The sequence below is a fragment of the Mustela nivalis genome (assembly GCF_964662115.1).
Source record: "Mustela nivalis genome assembly, chromosome: 15".
Classification (NCBI taxonomy): domain Eukaryota; kingdom Metazoa; phylum Chordata; class Mammalia; order Carnivora; family Mustelidae; genus Mustela; species Mustela nivalis.
In genome coordinates this window covers 18,189,015-18,207,201 of record NC_139034.1, presented here as the reverse complement: position 1 = coordinate 18,207,201, position 18,187 = coordinate 18,189,015, and the positions used below count along the sequence as shown (strand labels likewise).

Genomic DNA, 18,187 nt, shown 5'->3' with positions numbered 1-18,187 from the left:
GAAAAGAAAAGAAAAGAAAAGAAAAGAAAAGAAAAGAAAAGAAAAGAAAAGAAAAGAAAAGAAAAGAAAAGAAAAGAAAAGAAAAAAAGAAAAGAAAAAGAGGTGAAACACCCAGGACTCGCGAGGGGAATATTGCAAGAACTGACATGGAAGGAGGGTGGTGTTCTGACAGGAAGTCCCGCCTCCTGCCCCACCTTCCTCTTCCCTCCTGGGGTCTGGACAGACCCAAGGGGTGCCACCCCTCCTTTCCTGCGGTGGGAGCCACCGACCTCCTCCTAAAGGCCAAGGGTGCTCGACCTTAGCATGCTGCCCTCACTATAACTGGGTTGGATGGTTTTAAGAGGTCATTTCTCTTTGAGGCTTTGGTGTCTGTTTTGTCTTTTTCAGCTCTTCCTCCATTTTTCTTTCTCTGTGTCTGAAAGTCTCAGCTCAACCACAGGGATGGGCCTGGGGCACCCTCCATCCCTGCCATCTTTCAGCCTCGCTGTCAGACCCACCACTCATATTCTGTGTAGTTAGGTCAACTCAAAAAAATTGTTTTTAAAGAAACGTATCTGGAAGCCAGTTAGATGATTATGAAGGAGGCAAAGTTGCAGGCAGATTTATTACAATACTTCATCAAAAGACCGAATTACTTCCATCCACACTCAAGGAAATGAAAATGATGTAGCAAGAAAGTTTTTAAACATTTACAGTAATTAACAATAAATTAATCCAAACAATAGGAATGGTTAAATAAGTGGCAATAAATTCATAGAGTGGGATCACTTTACAACTAGAAATCATGCTTTTGAAGACTAATGACAAAAGAAACACACATGATGAAAATTAATAAAGATACATGATTATTTACAATATGATCCAACTCCATGCAAAGCAAGATACATAGGCTCTATTATTGGTAGTGAGATTACAGGGCATTTTTTCTCTTTACATATACTTTCTATGCTTTTAAATTTTTTTACAATAAACATTTATTACTCTTAGAATCAGAAAAAATATATACATAGAAGAATCTATTATTCTCTAGTTTCTATTTGTAATAAGAAGTCCAATTTTTAAAAGAATACCAACAAAAGCTTATCTTTCATGGAAAAAAAATCATACCACCTCTGAAGATGATACATAATACAGTACAGCATTTTATTATACACCATTACTCTGTGTCAGCAAGATTAGTTATGCTTGATATGATAGTGGTTTACCTTGCCTGATATGATACTGGCTTATCTATAAAACAAACACTGGGATCATGCACAGCAATAGTGAAACAGAAAGACCCTTGTCTGAAAATCAGCAAAACTTGTTTAAGGGGCATTAAAGGATAAGACCTCATTAGCCCTTTCTAGAAATCAGTAGCATGTTTCAGTGTGAAAGTTCAAAGCAAAACTAGTTCAGAGTTAGTTCCACAGAAGTTGCAGCCAAAATATTAAATAAACCTCAACAATCACAGAGACAAATCTTCCAGGGTTATCAGACCAAATGCTTTGGAGTCTATGAAGAATTAAAAAAAAAGAAATTCAATTCAAAGAAATCTTGCCACATTCTAAAGAACAGCAAGTGAAGTCACTCTTCACAGGGTGAGTTATTCTTATTTGCTCAGGAAAGGTCACATCATTCATTGCATTCATCATTCATTGCAAGGAGTGCTCTAAAATCAAAGGGTTATAATCAAATTAATCATAATATTGCTCATAAGTACTTTTTTCTCCTTTCCTCTTCCTAGAGCCATATAATATAATGCATTTCACGATCGGTTTATGCTTCCTGAAGAGCCCAACATCTCATAATTCATGTTTATTTTTCTGCAAACATTCAAAGTCCTCTATACGCAGACCCTTGACAGGGCCCCAGTAACCCAAAGCCCTCATGGACCGAAGGGCCTGGAGCGGGCCTTGAACGTCACATAAAATAAAGTTCTATCATATGCTCTGCTAAACATATCATTAACCGGATACATAAATTAATATTAGCAGCATTTGCTAGAAACACTGCTTTTAAAAGGAATGTTGCTGCATAGGGCCCTTTGTCATCTCGCCTCTATTCTGCCATTTCTTTTTTTTTTTTTTAGATTTTATTTATTTATTTGACAGAGCGAGATCAGAAGTAGGCAGAGAGGCGGAGGAAGCAGGCTCCCTGCTGAGCAGAGAGCCCGATGCGGGACTCGATCCCAGGGCCCTGAGATCATGACCTGAGCCAAAGGCAGCAGCTTAACCCACTGAGCCACCCAGGCGCCCCTGTCATTTTTTTTTCAAAGGAAATGTGGTTCAACAGAGACCATTAAGCGTATCATGGCAGTTGGTTACTTGAGTATGGTTACTGGGGACTTAACTTTTATTCCAAAGTCTGCAATTATTACTTCAAGGTAAACACTACATTAAGGAATGGGCACTGATAAGGTCATTCAATTCCTGTAAAAAAAAAATTACAAAATGGTTCCCATTTCACATATGTTCGTTAGAGGATGTTGCAGAAATCATGGCCCCTGACACTCACTGATTATCTTCCAAACAAACAAACAAAAAGAACTAATCCAGGCACTATTCACATTATTCAATATTTTACAATCGCTTATGCTCATTTCCAAACGTCTGTCCTATGCCATATAAAATTTTCTTGAAAGTCGGATAAATGAAATCTATAGTTTTACAACACTGAGAAGTACAAATGGTTAAAAGCTGATGTATGCACATAATTATTTCAAAATAAAAGAATAGAAAAGGTCCAGGACTATTTATAACTTCTTCTGCCTTTCTTAGAGTAGTAGAAAATCAAAGAAAGAGAAATAATAAAAGCAAAAAGTAGGAAAGCGATGAAAGCCAGCAAAGACTTTCGGGTATGAAAAAAGCTGCATTCAGAGCACAGGGTGAATTCCTCTGGACAAAATCTTCCCAGAGTCTTGGGACCAGGGAAGCCATTGTTGTCAATAATTTTCCTGTAATGTTTCATGGACGGTTTGGGCTCAAACTGATTTGCTGCATAATGATAGAGGCCAAACTTTGGAGCTGAGCGATCGTGAAACGAATAAGCAAAGTATCCACAAAGATTGATACCATCCAGTATGTAGGCTAGAAAAACAAAAGGACAGAATGGTTGTTAAAATATTTTTGCACACAACACTTCACTCTTACACAGCATTAGGGAATGCATCATGGAAACTTTTAATACCATTTAATAAAACTAAATTAGGTTTAACCATAAAAGGCTTCTTTCACGAGAGGACAAATATTGAGCTACAGTCAGCATAGTAGGTTTTATATAATTCAACCTCCTATGATGAACTTGGGTTCAATCTGTATGCACAGGAAGAGGGGCATGAGTGCTGTAATCCCATCTGAGATGGGGGACAAAGGACTCCACGCTTTTACAGGCCCAGAACAGGTGTTAAGGAATTTTCCACTCTTTTTCTAGGGTCTCCCACTTTTAACTAAACTCCATTACCCCTGGGGGAGAATATAGGTCTATCTTGGACTTGTTCAGCATGGCAGGGAACAGATAGCACTTTTCCTCCGAGAGCGATAGTGGGTGTATATGGTTGAGCGCCTATCGGGCATCAAACCCTCAGGGGACCATAGGCTTCGAGGCGGCTGTTTCCAGGACCCCTTACCTTTCAGAGCCTCGTTGACATAATTCTGCATGTAATACACCCTCAGCCTGTCCTGGGCTGCGAGCGGATCGTCGTCTATGCCGTTGGCTATTATATACATGGGAAGGTCTCCATACTTCAGCTTCAGCCAGTTGAGAACTTTGCGCAAGCCCCAGGGCACCACGGCCACCTGACCTGGAGAGTTGAGCCAGGTGATGTCGGTCATTTCCTGCACTTCCAGGTAATCGTTGTATTTCCCTGGGTCTTCTTTTTCCCAGTCAACAAGGATGGTGGTGTAATGGCTTACAGCCAGAAAGTCAAAGGAGCCCCGGATTAGCTTTTTTTCTTCCTCTGTGAAATACGGGAGAAGGAAATTGTTTCTTCGGTCGAGCCAGTCCCTCATCACACGTGGATAGTCCCCAGAGCCGAAAATGGGCTCGGCCAGCCAGCCGATGTCAAATTCCAAAACCCTCTCGGCCACTTCTTTGTCCTTTGGGGAGAAAGGGCAGGCGGGTTCGATCCAATCGGCCTGCAGGGCTATGGATATTTTCCCCTTCTGAGAGCCCCTGAACTTCTCATCGTACACGCGCCAAGCCAACGCGTGCGCCTTCAGCAGGTTGTGCCCGACGCTGTAGGTCATGTTGCGCGTGTACGGCTCGCCCATCGTGATCCAGAACTTGACGTGGCGGCCGAGATCCCGAAAGCACAGACGGGCGTACTCGGCGAACGCCAGGGCGGTGCGGGGGTTCTCCCAGGCGCCGTGCCTGGCCAGGGGCAGCGGCAGGCCGTGGTGCGGGGCGGCGGGCCGCCAGAGCGCCACCACCGGCGTGATGTTGGCGCGCACCAGCTCGCTGACCACGCAGCGGTAGTAGTGCAGCGCCGTGTGGTTCACCTGCGACTCGTTGCCCAGCGGCTGGATCAGGGCCCAGTCCAGCGAGAAGTGAAAATGCGAGACGTGCATCTCCTGGAGTAAGGCTATCTGCGGCCGGATGGCCGCGAAGTCCACGCAGTAGGACTTCCGCCTCTTGGTCACCACCCCGTCCACCTTAATCAGCCGCTTACTGTGGTGGACATCCCACAGGTAAACGTTCGGGTCGGTGAACTGAGACAGGGTGGTGTCCACCTGCCGGGAGAGGAGCAGGCGTTAGCTTCCCCTGACCGCCCCGGGAGAGGAGTTCCGCGCGGTCCCTGCGGCGAAGCTAGCCAAGCAGGAGCAGCAGAAAGGGAGCCTTTCCAGCAGGAGGTTTAAACCATTTTTCCTCAATTGCTCAGCTCGTGAAGAAAAAAAAAAAAAAAAAAGTTCCACTTTTTAATGCATATTTGCTTTACCTATAGTTCTAATTCTTGCACTGCTTCTTTAATGTTTCTTTTTTTAAAATCTGGGGGGTGAAGGGTAAGGAGGGCACGTGGGGTGAGGCGCACTGGGTGTTATAAGCAACTAATCAGTCGTCGAACACTCCATCAAAAACTACTGATGTTCTGTATGCTGGCTAATGGAACGTAATAATGATAATAAATGAAATAATTAAATAATTTTGAAAAGGAAAAATACAAAAAAACAAAATCTGATTTTTTAAAAAAATCATTTATATGACAAACCTTAATGATTCGCACACACCTCTGGTCTGTTAAGCAAGCAAAGTGCTTTTGAATGTTTGTATTTTAATATAAGAAATCACCAATAGGGGGCACCTGGGTGGCTCAGTGGGTTAAAGCCTCTGCCTTCAACTCAGGTCATGATCCCAGGGTCCTGGGATCCAACGAACCCCACATCCGGCTCTCTGCTTAGCAGGGAGCCTGCTTCTTCCTCTCTCTCTCTGCCTGCCTCTCTGCCTACTTGTGATCTCTGTCTCTGTCAAATAAATAAACAAAATTAAAAAAAAAAAAAAAAGAAATCACCAATAATACGAGATTCCTAAATTTTTTAAAAATGGACAAAAAGATGAAACATAGAATCCGAGCGAGTTAGAGTCAGAAAACACAATGATATTTAAAATCAAATCATGAATCTTAAAATCACGTTCTAAATTGAAGTTTGCTGTAGGCAAAGAACATGCTAGATATGTGTAACTGTTGCTTTTTATCGGCATTAGTGTCAAAAACATTAAATTCAATCTGATGGAGAAAGTGTTAGAGAATGTGGAAATGAGGAACAATATTGTCATTTACACATACTGGGCTATTTGAGCATAGTTTTAAAATGTTATTTTTCTGTGATGCTCACGAGACCAGTAGTTTTCAATCATCTGATGAATTAGCCTCCACAATGAAAATGGGTATTTAGGAAAAGCAGATAGATTGTAAAATTGAACCACAAAATTCTCCCTCCACGTGTTAACCGTGGAGGAAAAGGCACACTCTAAGTTCATTCTAAGGATCCACTGACTAAACCAGTGCTCTCCTCTGAAACAGTCCTGTTAGAACAGGTGCCTGGGTTTGCCTGACCCTCGGAATACAAACAGGGGTCAAACTCTGGTTTGGAATCTCTAGCAGAGGTTTCTTTGCAAGTTGTGGCCTGAGCTGCTTGCTGCTTCTCTGGAGGGCTCAGTGCTGTGTTTATAAAGGAAAGTAATAAAACACCAGCATGTCACAGGGAAATTGCTTTCTTTGGAGAACTGTCCCTTGTAGATCACCCACGCATGCATTTCCCCTAGTACTGTGGGAATGCTGTGAGAAGTACTTTTCCACTGTGATGCACCCACAAATCTTGTTTCCTCAGCTTTGCAAGAGAAAATATTTGCATGCTCTTTTGAAGTGAAAGTGTTCATAGCTTGAAGGAATTCTTTGGATTATTCTCACAGAGCTCTGAGTTAACTAAATTTGTAACTTTTCTACCACAATTTTCCCAAAACAGCAGCTTTTATTCAGCTCATCTGCAAACAAATATGAGAGACTAAGGTATAATATTTGGGGGCAGGAGGCCTGTATTTTGAAAATACAGGACACTTAGAAATGAGCACTTGGGCATAATTCTATCCTATCTAATCTATCTAACCGTCATTAATTGGTTGGCTTTTCTTAATAAAAAAAAATGAAAAATCAAGTTGAGTCTTTCAGAAGAAATGGGCATAAAGTATGTGTTTAGTATATTATGGAAGAAATCTTCTCCTGATTGTGGCCAAGGTTAAAGAAGCTTTATGTCCCCAATGCGTAGCAGTTAAGTACCTGTGTTTTCTATGAGCATTAGTAGTTATGGGAAAACAAACCTGTCATCTGGGAAGTTAGGTCCAGTGACAGTGACAGTCCACATGAATAAGCCGGAGGTTAGACTTCAGACAGGTGGTACCCTTACTGGGATATTCTTTTTAAAGTATTTTTTTTTATTGATATTAGGAATTTATTTGTATTAGGAATTCGAGATGTTAGCCAGGAGGGAAGAAATGAATTTCCATGGTTGAAAAATTACTTCTCAGGACTTTAATATAATGTGTTAAGAGTATAGAGAAAAGCTTGTAAATTAAAACATATGCACACTCTCTTTGGGGCCGCCCTACAACAACCTTGTTTTTACTTTGCCAGGTAGGAAGTTCACTTAGGAAGGGCACTGCCAAAATAAAGCAAGGCTCAAGGGGAAAAGCAAAGAGAACAAAAGAGCAGTTACAAGATTTTCCCACTAGAGAGCTTCTGCAGAAGTTCACCCACCATGGGTTTGAGAGGGAATTAGTTTGTGTGTGGTTGGTTGTGTGCAGGAGAGCCTGGGGAGTAGGGGGAGGAGGGAGGCTTCGCTACATGAAGGAGTAGGAACCCCCACAACAGATGAGAGAAAAGGGCAGAGCAACCTCAGAGGAAGGGTCCAGAGCTGATGTGCGGCTGGCATCAGATCAAATTCTAACACAACCTCCCCTAAGGAGACGACAAAGCAATCCTCTCCCCTTCCTCATCACTGCCAGACTTCTTGCTTCTGACCAGAGTTTCTCTGCTCTCTCTCAAGGAAATAGGTCGCACCCTTAAAACTTTCTCACTACTTACCAGTTCCCAAGGCAAACACAGTCCAGGGATGGGGAACAGAGCAGGAATGAAGGGGTCCCCCACAATATCCCACAACTCCCACTGTCTGTACAGAGATGTTGGCAGAAAATTCTCTCCATGTAAAACTGAACTGCGAATTACCTGCCCAGGCTCAGGCTGTTGTCAGAAAACAGGGCAGAGCATGAGTCCTCAGGGACAAGATCCCTGAGGATACAGAGCCCAGCTGGGAGTGGCACCTGGCAGGTCAGGAAAGAGAACGAAGACCAGGGACCAACCAACCCCCCGCAGGGGAGTAAAGAGGGATGGGGAGCTCATCTCCCTCCCTTTGTCCCCTTCCCCCGACCAGCACCCTATTTGAACCCCACCGTGGATCCCACTTCTAGAGAGAAATTAGGAAAGGGAGGTTCTGGGAACAGAGGCTGAGGAAGAAGAGAGAAGAGGAGGGAGGAAACCCCCAAACCCAACCAACAAGGCAGAGCTACACCTCTTCCTCCTGTGCTCAGACAACTTTGCTAACAGTGTCCCAAAGTTGTCTTTTAAATGTAAGAAGGGACCCAAGTCTGACACTGCCCTTTAAACCAACTAGGTCTGCAAAAGACCTAAGAATAATATAACCCAGCAAAAAAAACATGTTAAGGATAGTGTTGATTTATTTCCTTATAGGTAAAGGATTTCCTTTTGATACTTAGAAGAAAACAGCAACCCATTTCAACCAAAAGACCTTTCCTCAGATCCAAGCATTCTTCTAAATACTTTGATGTGAAGGGTCACAGAATATGCCACCCCAAAATGTGACTGTAGGAGTTCAGGGCCTGCTACTCCAAAGTATGTTCCGCTGGTATACTGATTATTTTAAGCTTCAAGCACTCAAATAATAACAAACACAGGGAAAGGCTTTCTCAGAACTTCCCTTACCTGTCTAAAGACAGATGCTCCAAAAGGAACTCTGTTGTCATCAGTTCCCTCCCGGGAGTTTCATCCCCCCAGGGAAGATGGAGTCTTGTCTCAGAAGAGGAGACCAGAGGTCACCACAACACCCAGACACTTTGTCACAAGCTATTGTGGTTCCCTTCTAATTTTCTAAGGGCCCATTTGTCTTTCCTAAAAATTGTTTATTCTTCCCTAAGAGACCTATATCCCACCCTCCCTTCTAGCCTTTTCTATTGAGATGGTATTTAAGCCAGAATTCTAAGTCACCTCAAGGAGTTACACATTTTTCTCTGAGTAACTCTCATGTATATGGAAGCTATACATGTTAATAAACTTCTATTTGTTTTTCTGTTGTTAATCTGTCTTTAATTATAGGGGATCTCAGCTCAGAACTCAGAAGGGTAGAGGGAAGCACCCAGCATGCTAAATGCCATTGCTTGCCTATGAATACCAACCTTTGTCTCTGTCTTGATCTTTTTTTTTCCTTTTCAGCATAACAGAATTCATTGTTTTTGCACCACACCCAGTGCTCCATGCAATACGTGCCCTCCTTAATACCCACCACCTGGCTCCCCCAACCTCCCACCCCCCCGCCCCTTCAAAACCCTCAGATTGTTTTTCAGAGTCCATAGTCTCTCATGGTTCACCTCCCCTTCCAATTTCCCTCAGCTCCCATCTTTATTCTCATACTGTTTAGCAGGACCCAACCATCACCCTGCTCACTTAGCACCCTACTCTGTGCACTCTGTTATATTATTTGTGTATCCAGCATTTTCCCTCAACAGACCTCTTTGAAAGCAGAAATCAACCTTACTCATCTCAGTGTGCACTCCCCTCAACCAAACACCCCCAGCGATTAACAGAGGGCTTTGTACACTAAGCATCCAATAAGTGCCTACTAAAATATTCCATCAAACTCTAGAAAACAAATCCCTTTAAGATTGGAAAGTTAAAAATACTATTGAGGATTGCCTAATTGTAAGTGTTCAGTAAATGTTGGTTGACCATTTTGAAGAACTTCCTTACCATTTCGATGACTAGTTCTAAAAATGAAATTTGGGGCAGTGAATCATTGGAGCAAAGGTTTTCATTGTGGAAGTGCTTCTGCAACAGCACACAGCTCTGCCTCGGGAGAGCTCTGCCTGGTGTTCCTGCCTCAGGCTCAGCTGCTCCACTGAGATCTCAGAAAATTTGGAGTTCTGTGTTACTTCTTGTTTATGGAAGAACCCAACTGCTTTAAAAAGCATTGAAAACCACCAAATTAAAAGGGAGTATTTTATCTTTTTACTATCTTTTCAGATCTTAAATATTCATATATTTTTAATTTGTTCCTCTTTGGGGGCTGATTTAAAGTGCAAGATGAAGCTAGGAAGATTTTTGGAGAGAAGTGTGCCATGTTCCAAAATGCCCTTAACGTGCTCACTCAGGAACCACGTCTGGCCTGAAGAATGGACAATGAGCCATGACAACCTAATAAGGAAGCACTACTTACTAGTGATAGGGCTTGGTGACACTGCTGATTGGTTTTGTCAGCTGACTTACTTGAATGTAGTTGTCAACAATTCCCCAAGCAAAGTCACAGGGAAATGTCCCTTCTAGGGGTTGATTTTCAGGTAAAGGAGGGAAGCCATTTTTCTCTATCAGCTTTTGGTAGAACAAGGCTGATGATTTTGGCAACAGTTTCTTATCCTGGCTTAGAAAGTCGACATAGAAGAGCCCACGTCTGATGCTGTAGCCTCTGTGCCACTCGAAGCCATCCATAAGAGACCATGCTGTGTAGCCAATGACATCTACCCCATCCAGCTTGATGGCTGCAAAGAGAAGAGAGGATGAGAACAACTTGACCAACCCTGACCTGGGTACCGGCCTCATGACTCAAGAACACTTAAGGGGTTTACTACTTAGGGAAATAAGTTACATATAATGCTTATTGTTTGGTAAACCAGTGACCTTTCTTACTAATAGAAGGCTATCACACCTGGACAATTCTACAAATAAAAGTCTTCACAAATAAGATGATCTCCAATACGTTTTTACTTGGAATATTTTTATTTCCAGTAGGCGGTCTTTGGGCCTGAGAAGATGTTTTGTTCCATTTTCTATCCTATCATTGTGGCTGCTGCAATAAATGAACTAAAATCTTTAAAAGCATGAACTATGCAATTTATTCTTCAGGAGATGTTAGTATTCTTTTTTCTTTAAAAATTGTTCTATTCAGGGGTGCCTGGGTGGCTCAGTGAGTTAAAGCCTCTGCCTTCGGCTCAGGTCATGATCCCAGGGTCCTGGGATCGAGCCCCGCATCGGGCTCTCTGCTCAGTGGGGAGCCTGCTTCCCTTCCTCTCTCTCTCTGCCTGCCTTTCTGCCTACTTGTGATCTATGCCTGTCAAATAAATAAATAAAATCTTTTTAAAAATTGTTCTATTCAAAATGAATAATAAGAACCCCAAAACATGTACAGAGATCTAGATACCCTGAGATTTACTTAATCCTTAATATAATCTAAAAATTTAGAGAAGTAACTCTGAAAATCAAATTATTTCACACATTACAACCCAGTTTCTCATTTCCAAAATGAGTTTTAAAAAATGAATTTAAGTTCCTCAAAGTCCCAAATGAGAAAGGTGTTACATAAATGCCTTCCTGCTGTTGCCAAAATGATTTTCTGCATTACTATTAAAACTATAAATTCACACAGTTTATTACAGATCATCTGAAAGATTGTTTTTCCTGTGGATTTTGGCAGGAAATTAGAATTTTATCCCCACTCCTACCTTTTAAGGTTTCCATTATGAATTTTTTGAGGTAATACATATATTTAGCATCATCTCTCTTGGTGGTCCCTGAGACAAACCAGCCATTTTCCACAATAAATATTTGAGGGTGGTTATATTCAAGGTCAATCCAAGAAAGGAGTTGCCTCAGGCTGGGAGATTCCAATTGGCGGAACTTCATGTGAGGGTCCAATAACTGAAAACTCAAGGTTGGTCCAAAAGAAAGAGCAAAAAAGTCAGCTGTTCCCTTGATGAACTTTTTCTCAGATTCAGTAAAATCAGGCAAAATAGATGAAAGATTATTCTTCATGCTGTCAGGATAGTCGCCATCAATAAATATGGGTTTGGCAAACCAGCCTAGGACAAAGTCAAGAGATTTTTGACATTCTTTGATGCTATGGTCGGTCATTCTTCGAGGATTGATCCAGTGGGAGCTTAGTGCAATGGATACCTGGCCTCCCTGAGTTGGACGGAAAGAAGTGTTGTAGAGATGCCAGATTTTGGCATGAGCCTATAAAAGAGAAAAACCATGGTGAATCTATCTATGATTGGGAGAAGAAATACAAAACATTTTTGAATCTGCAGCTCTGTTGGTATCTGTTTCTCATCACGTCTAACCTCATGAATAACCCCACAATGTAAAAGTCACCTGGAAACAATAAATTATTGTCGAGGTGGGTCAGCCCACAGAGAGCTGCTACCATGACTGGAATTGTTTCTATTATTTTTCAGTAGCCAATGGAAAATATGAATTTCTTATCTTGAATGCAAAGTGATTATTCATTCTTCAAAAAGTTAACGAAATAAGAATTTGTTATATCCTACCCTATTATTTAATTGACTTTAGATTATGTAATTTTCCATTAGTAGGCTTCATGAGAAGAACCAGTCCTGCATTCTGATCACACCAGGAATTTCTAAATAGGATTTTATATATATATATATTATCCTAAGAGACTGGGAGTTTTCAAGTTAACTCAAGTTGTTGGAGTCAATTTAATATTTTGTGTTCATGCCTCACAGCTAAAATTCTAACACATGTTCCCACAATCTTTATTCTTCCCTAAGAAGAATCAACACAATAAATTAAGGACCAACTCCAACATCTAACCTTGGCCCACCCTCTGGAACTCTGGGACAGTGCTGCTTTCCCATAGGACCTAGAGTGCAAGGTACAAGCCAAGAACAAGAATCACCCAAATGCAGCTTCAAAAAGATCAGATGTCCATTGTTAGTCAGTGTTCATCTGGGAGTTTCTTACATCAATGAAATGGGCTTTGCTTGCTTAAGATTAGCTTCATACTCCCATAATATCTTACTGACTTCTGATAGCTTATTTTCACTTGTTTTCCTTCTATTTATAAAGACTAATGAGGATTACAGGGTTTTTCCTCCCTTTCTTGAATTAAGTTTCTCTTCACTTTTGCATTCCTTGATTTACTTCCCCTATTTTTCTACAAATGCAAATGCTGTTTATCAGCTTTTGACTCCCCTAATATATCCTCCCTGAAAAACCCCATTCCAGTTCTCTGTTTGACTCATTCTCCAAAATGATCATGCCAATTTCATCCCACTCCCTGGGCCTGAAGAAGCTCGTTCGCTCAGAATGCCAAATATCCTCTTCATCTTTCCTAAATATTCTTCTCGTGGTTCATTTCGGTGCAGGTGTCCAAGAATGATCTCATCACTGTTCTTATGAGTTCAGCCAAATAGTTCAATGGAATAAAACAGTTTATGTCTAACTTTCATTTTTAGTTTTTGGTAAATATCTACAATGTTTCATTCCACTGAATATATTTTTTCATGACCTGAGGCAGCTACCCATATGCTACAAAGGAAATGGAGAATAAAAACCAAATCAGAAGAATAGTGGCCTTTGCCCAAGGGGTTCAGGAAACTGAGGCTCAGTCGTGCTGGGCTGCTGGCTTTGTGACATCTCCCATCTTTATCTTCCTCACCTCAGCCACTTGACTTCTATCTTCCCCATTGTCAGGAAATCTCATCATGTCATTTAACAGTTAATCAGAAAAGAAAGGGAAGGGGCGCTTGGGTGGCTCAGTGGGTTAAAGCCTCTGCCTTCAGCTCAGGTCATGATCCCAGGGTCCTGGGATTGAGCCCCATGTTCGGTCTCTCTGCTTAGCAGGGAGCCTGCTTCCCTCTCTCTGTCTCTGCCTGCTTCTCTGCCTACTTGTGGCCTCTATCTGTCAAATAAATAAATAAATAAATAATCTTTAAAATAAATGTAAGAGACATATAACACTTTGGACATATTTAAAAAAAAAAAAAAGAAAGAAAAAAAAAAAAGAAAAGAAAAGAAAGGGAGGAGCTCAGGCTAGGCCTCAGGATGGAAGACCAGGGCACTTTCCTAACTTGGCCCAGTTGAGGCCCACAGACCCTCATGTCTAGCAGACATACCTTTACAGAACAAAACACTGCGGTGGACAGCATAACAGTCCAGGTAAGAGTGAAAGCAACCCAAGAACTTCCTGATCTGGGTCAGTTTTGCAGGTGGCTGAAGGAAGAGTCATACAACAGAAAGGCCTACGCTAATGGGCCACTCCTCTAAACCTGGCTACTTTGACACAGCACAGAGGTTTGGCGAGGCAATGAATGCCCTGGGCCACATGGAGGTATACACATGGTCTTTAATGTCAGATACAATTCCTGCTCCATTACTTTTTTTGTGTGCCTTTAACCATGTTACCTAATGTGGACAGGTGAAACTAACTTCCTTGTGTCTCTCACAGGGTAGTTATGAGGATTAAATAATCTATATAGAACACCTAATGCAGAGTTCGCATATGGTAAAATCTCCATGCATGCTTACTCCTTCTCTACCTAAAGGATGAGCACCCAAAAAAGAGAAGTCCAGCCCATAAAGCCTGAACACCACCTGCTGAGGAACTCAGGCAAAGAACAGCGAAGTGATGTAGTGATACCACCTGGACTTTGGATGAGAAAACACTTGGGTTTGGCTCCCAACTCCCCCATCCATTACCAGGGTGAGCCTCAGTTACTCTGAACAGGTACGAATAGAGGGTGTTCTCCTGCAGGGACACGATGAGGATGAAAGGATAAGAGGCAAGTAAAACTGTCTGGTAAGTAGTTGATGATTTTAGAGAAGTATAAATTTGCAGCATTGGGAAGTTGATGATTAATTTTATGCGTCCACTTGCCTGGACTAAGGGACACCCTGACCCCCAGATAGCTGGTAAAACATTTGTCAAGGGTTTAGCTAAGCTGTGCCATGGTATTGCTGCCTCAGCATCTGGGTTTTTTGGCCAAGTGGCCTGCAGGAACCTTAAGTGACACCAGGTTCCCCTGCAAGTGTGTGCCCCAGTCAGCAGCTTGCAGGGTCACAAGCAAATGTAAGTTTGTGACATGACCTCCTGATCCACCCTTGTGATCACCAGACTCCCCTTCCTCTCTGCACCTGGATGGCTTAGGGGCCCTTTAGATAGACACCCGCCCCGTCTGTGGGGCTTACCAAAATCATTTTTTTGTTGTTTGCATTGACCAGTCTGGTTCTAGCCTAGGAACCTTAATAAAGGCATGACTTTAGGTCCTGACTCTCTCTTTGTCTGCGCTCTCCCCACAGGGCCCCTTAAGGCCCTGTACTTTTTCTAGGACCTATGAGTCACAAACTCTTTATTTCAAGTTCTTTTGTGGTCAGTTGTTGAACTGAGGCTCACCATACAGCCCTGTGTTCCACTTAACAAATGTTAATTTAACAAACCATACCAGCATTATTTCTGGGTGTGTCTATGCGGGTATTTCTGGATGAGATTAGCGTTTGAATTGGTAGGCTGAGCAAATAAGATCAGCCTTACCAATGTGGCCTGGCATCATCCAATGAACTAAGGAGCTGAAGAGAACAAAAAGGGGAGGACAAATGAATGGTTTCTCTGGAGAAGGCAAACTAATAGAGAAAGCATCTTGGATGTCACTTGTCTTAACCCCAGTGACACTCACCCCACCCCCCAAACCCTACTTCATCTCTTATTTGACTGCTCTCCACTGCAGCCCAACTTGAAGGTCATCATGCATGGCAACTTCTCCAGGAAGTCCCCCACCCACACCAACCTGCCACACCCAGCTGCATGTCCCTCCTCTGGGTGCCCTCCGAGTCTTAGGTATACCTCTCTTGCATCACCTATCACAGGTGATGACACCTTCCTGCCCAGACTCCCTGGGTGTTCCCCCATCCCCTCCCTGGCACGTGGAGGTCCCAGTGTCTGTTGAACTGAACTGAAGCTTGTTTCATTCACCTCCAATCCATGTTCAGATGGTAGGTTTGAGTAATCAACTACTGTAAGGCCAAGTGTAGGAAGGTCACTGCTTAAGGTGTGGCAACAGCGAGGGATGATTAAGAGGGACATGGCTGTGTTTGTTTTTCCATTGCTTTCTAATTATTCCATGTACGTTCATCTTACGTTTGTAATTTCAAGATTGAGATTTAATAAAGCTATTTGACAAGGACTCAAGGAAGTAATTAAGGGTATGCATAAGAATGTTCTCCTATACACTATTTCTAAGAGCCAAATATTGAAAACAATTGAAATGTCCAATATTCAAAAATATTCATACCATATATGCATGTTTGAACACATTATGGTATGACTAAAGATATACTATTATTCAGACATTATAAATAATACAGAAGAATATCCATTAACATGTCAAAACTGTATCCAAAATACTAACTGAACAGAAAAGCAGGTTACAAAACAGTAAGGAGAGTTTAATGATATTTTTTTTATCAAAGAAAAACACGTACATAAAAACCTGGAATGACTTATAAATTGTCAAAGAGGTTTTGTAGCAGGATTGCAGCTGGTATAATTCCCCTCAATTTGCTTATCTGTATTTTTTCATTTCCTACCATACACATGTATTGCTTTAGAAGTAAGAAAAAAACCTTAAAATTTAAGAAAGGAAAGTAGCTCAGAGAAGCCGGATGGCCAGTCCTACTGAAATGTCCATGATGGTTATAGGAAAGCCATGATCTAAATAACCCTTGCCTAATTGTTCTCTGTTCTGCCCTACAGTCTCTGCCTCAGTTCCTGAGTCCCAGACACAATGCACCCTGTGCGAAGGTCTGAGGTCACCGGGGCTTTTACACCTCCATAGGTGTATCTCTCCCAAGTTTTCCAATCCCCGGTCCCTCCAGCTTCACCCCACTTCAAAACCCAGCTCAACCATCACCCCTCCGGGAAGTTTTCCCTGACATCTTCCTTCTCTCTGCCTTTAAGTGTCCACTCCATGTGTCTCCACAGCTGACCTCTCTCAAAGACCATCACCCTATTGTGTTGGATTCATTGAAGTGTCCAGATTATAGGGGTTTCCAAGACATTGACTGGGTCTTTCAGCTCTCTCTTCTCAGATTATAGCAAAGTGTCTGGGGCAGAATATGTATAATGAACAGATATGGAGGAATGAAGGCTGGCACTAAGAACCAGATCAAAGACTTTGGGACAGAAGCAAACATTTTTCTGATCCAGAATGGGAAAACTTTCTCCTAAGATAACCTGGGTTGTATTTTCTTTCTGAGACCTTGAAAGACAGAGAGTTTTCAGGCACACCCCATTAAGAAAATAAATTAGAAGGAATTTGGCTTGGTAGGCCTCTGAGAATAATACTGCATTGTCTCAAAATGCACTAATGACCCAATGTGGGGCATAAGACACTGGTGTGTGATATCCTCTTCACTTCCTTCCCAGCCTCAGTGTTGATTTTGAAATCTACATTCTGAAAAATCTATATTCCCTGGAATATATATGCAGAAATCCTTGAAATGATTGGAGATCAAACACAACAATATTATTTAAATACACCAAAAACGAGACCAGGTGGCAATACTAAGAGATGACAAAATATACTTTTAGGTCAAAAATTGTTGCAAGAAACAAAGAAGAACATCACCTATAGATAAGGGGGTCAATCTATCAAGAATATATTACAATTATAAACACATGCACATCAACAAGAGAACAAAGGTAATGAAGCAAAAATTGATACAACTGAAGGGAGAAATACATAACTTGATAATAATTATGGGAGACTTTAATACTCTACTTTCAATAATGGACAGAGAATCTAGACAGCAGGGTGCCCGGGTGGCTCAGTCAGTTAAGTGTCTGCCTTCAGCTCAGGTCATGATCCCAGGGTCCTGGGATCCAATCCCACATCCATCTCCCTGCTTAGCTGGAAGTCTGCTTCTCCCTCTGCCTCTGCCTGCTGCTCCCCCTGCTTGTGCTCTCTCTCTGTCAAATAAATAAATAAGATCTTAAAAAAAAAAAAAAAAGAAAGAAAGAAAATCTAGACAGCAGATCAACAAGAAAACAGAGGCCTTGGACATTATTATAAATCAATCAGAGCTAACAGACATATAGAACAACCTGCCCAACAAGATCAGATACACATTTTTCTCAAGTGCACATGAGACATTCCCCAGAATTGACCATATGTGAGGACACAGAACAATTCTTAGTAAGTTTTAAAAGATTGAGATCATAGAAAATATCTTCTCTAACCACCATGAAGGGAAATGAGAAATCAATAGCATTCACAAATATGTGGAAATTAAAGAACACATTCTTAGAAATCAATGGGTCAAAGAAGGAATCACAAGGAATGTTAGAAAATTCTTGGAGATGAATAAAAATCAAAACACAACATGCCAAGACTCATGGGATGCAGCAAAAGTGGTGCTCTGAGGAGATTTTACACCTGTAAGCAACCACATTAAAGAAAGAACTTAACCTTCAAATCAAGAACTTAACCTTCCACCTAAAGGAAACAGAAAAAGAAGAGCAAACTAAAACTACAGTTGCCAGAAAAAAGGAAATAATAAAGATTAGAGTGGATTTAAATAAGATAAAGTATCCAGACAATCATCTGACAAATTATCTAGACTAAGAAAAAGAGAGAA

At 41.7% G+C, this 18,187-nt stretch overlaps 1 protein-coding gene across 1 annotated transcript in view; it reads right to left on the bottom strand.

Moving 5' to 3' along the window:
- Positions 1 to 569: 569 nt before the first annotated feature.
- KL (klotho) overlaps positions 570 to 18,187 on the bottom strand; it is a 41,683-nt gene continuing 24,065 nt past the window's right edge. Inside the window, exons 2-6 of the mRNA XM_082700659.1 lie at positions 11,257 to 11,767; positions 10,028 to 10,296; positions 3,608 to 4,709; positions 2,236 to 3,068; positions 570 to 2,045 (exon numbers count right to left, since the gene is read on the bottom strand). Of these exons, the coding sequence (XP_082556785.1) occupies positions 2,731 to 3,068; positions 3,608 to 4,709; positions 10,028 to 10,296; positions 11,257 to 11,767 (2,220 nt within the window). The 3' untranslated portion in view covers positions 570 to 2,045; positions 2,236 to 2,730. The remainder of the gene's footprint in view (positions 2,046 to 2,235; positions 3,069 to 3,607; positions 4,710 to 10,027; positions 10,297 to 11,256; positions 11,768 to 18,187) is intronic.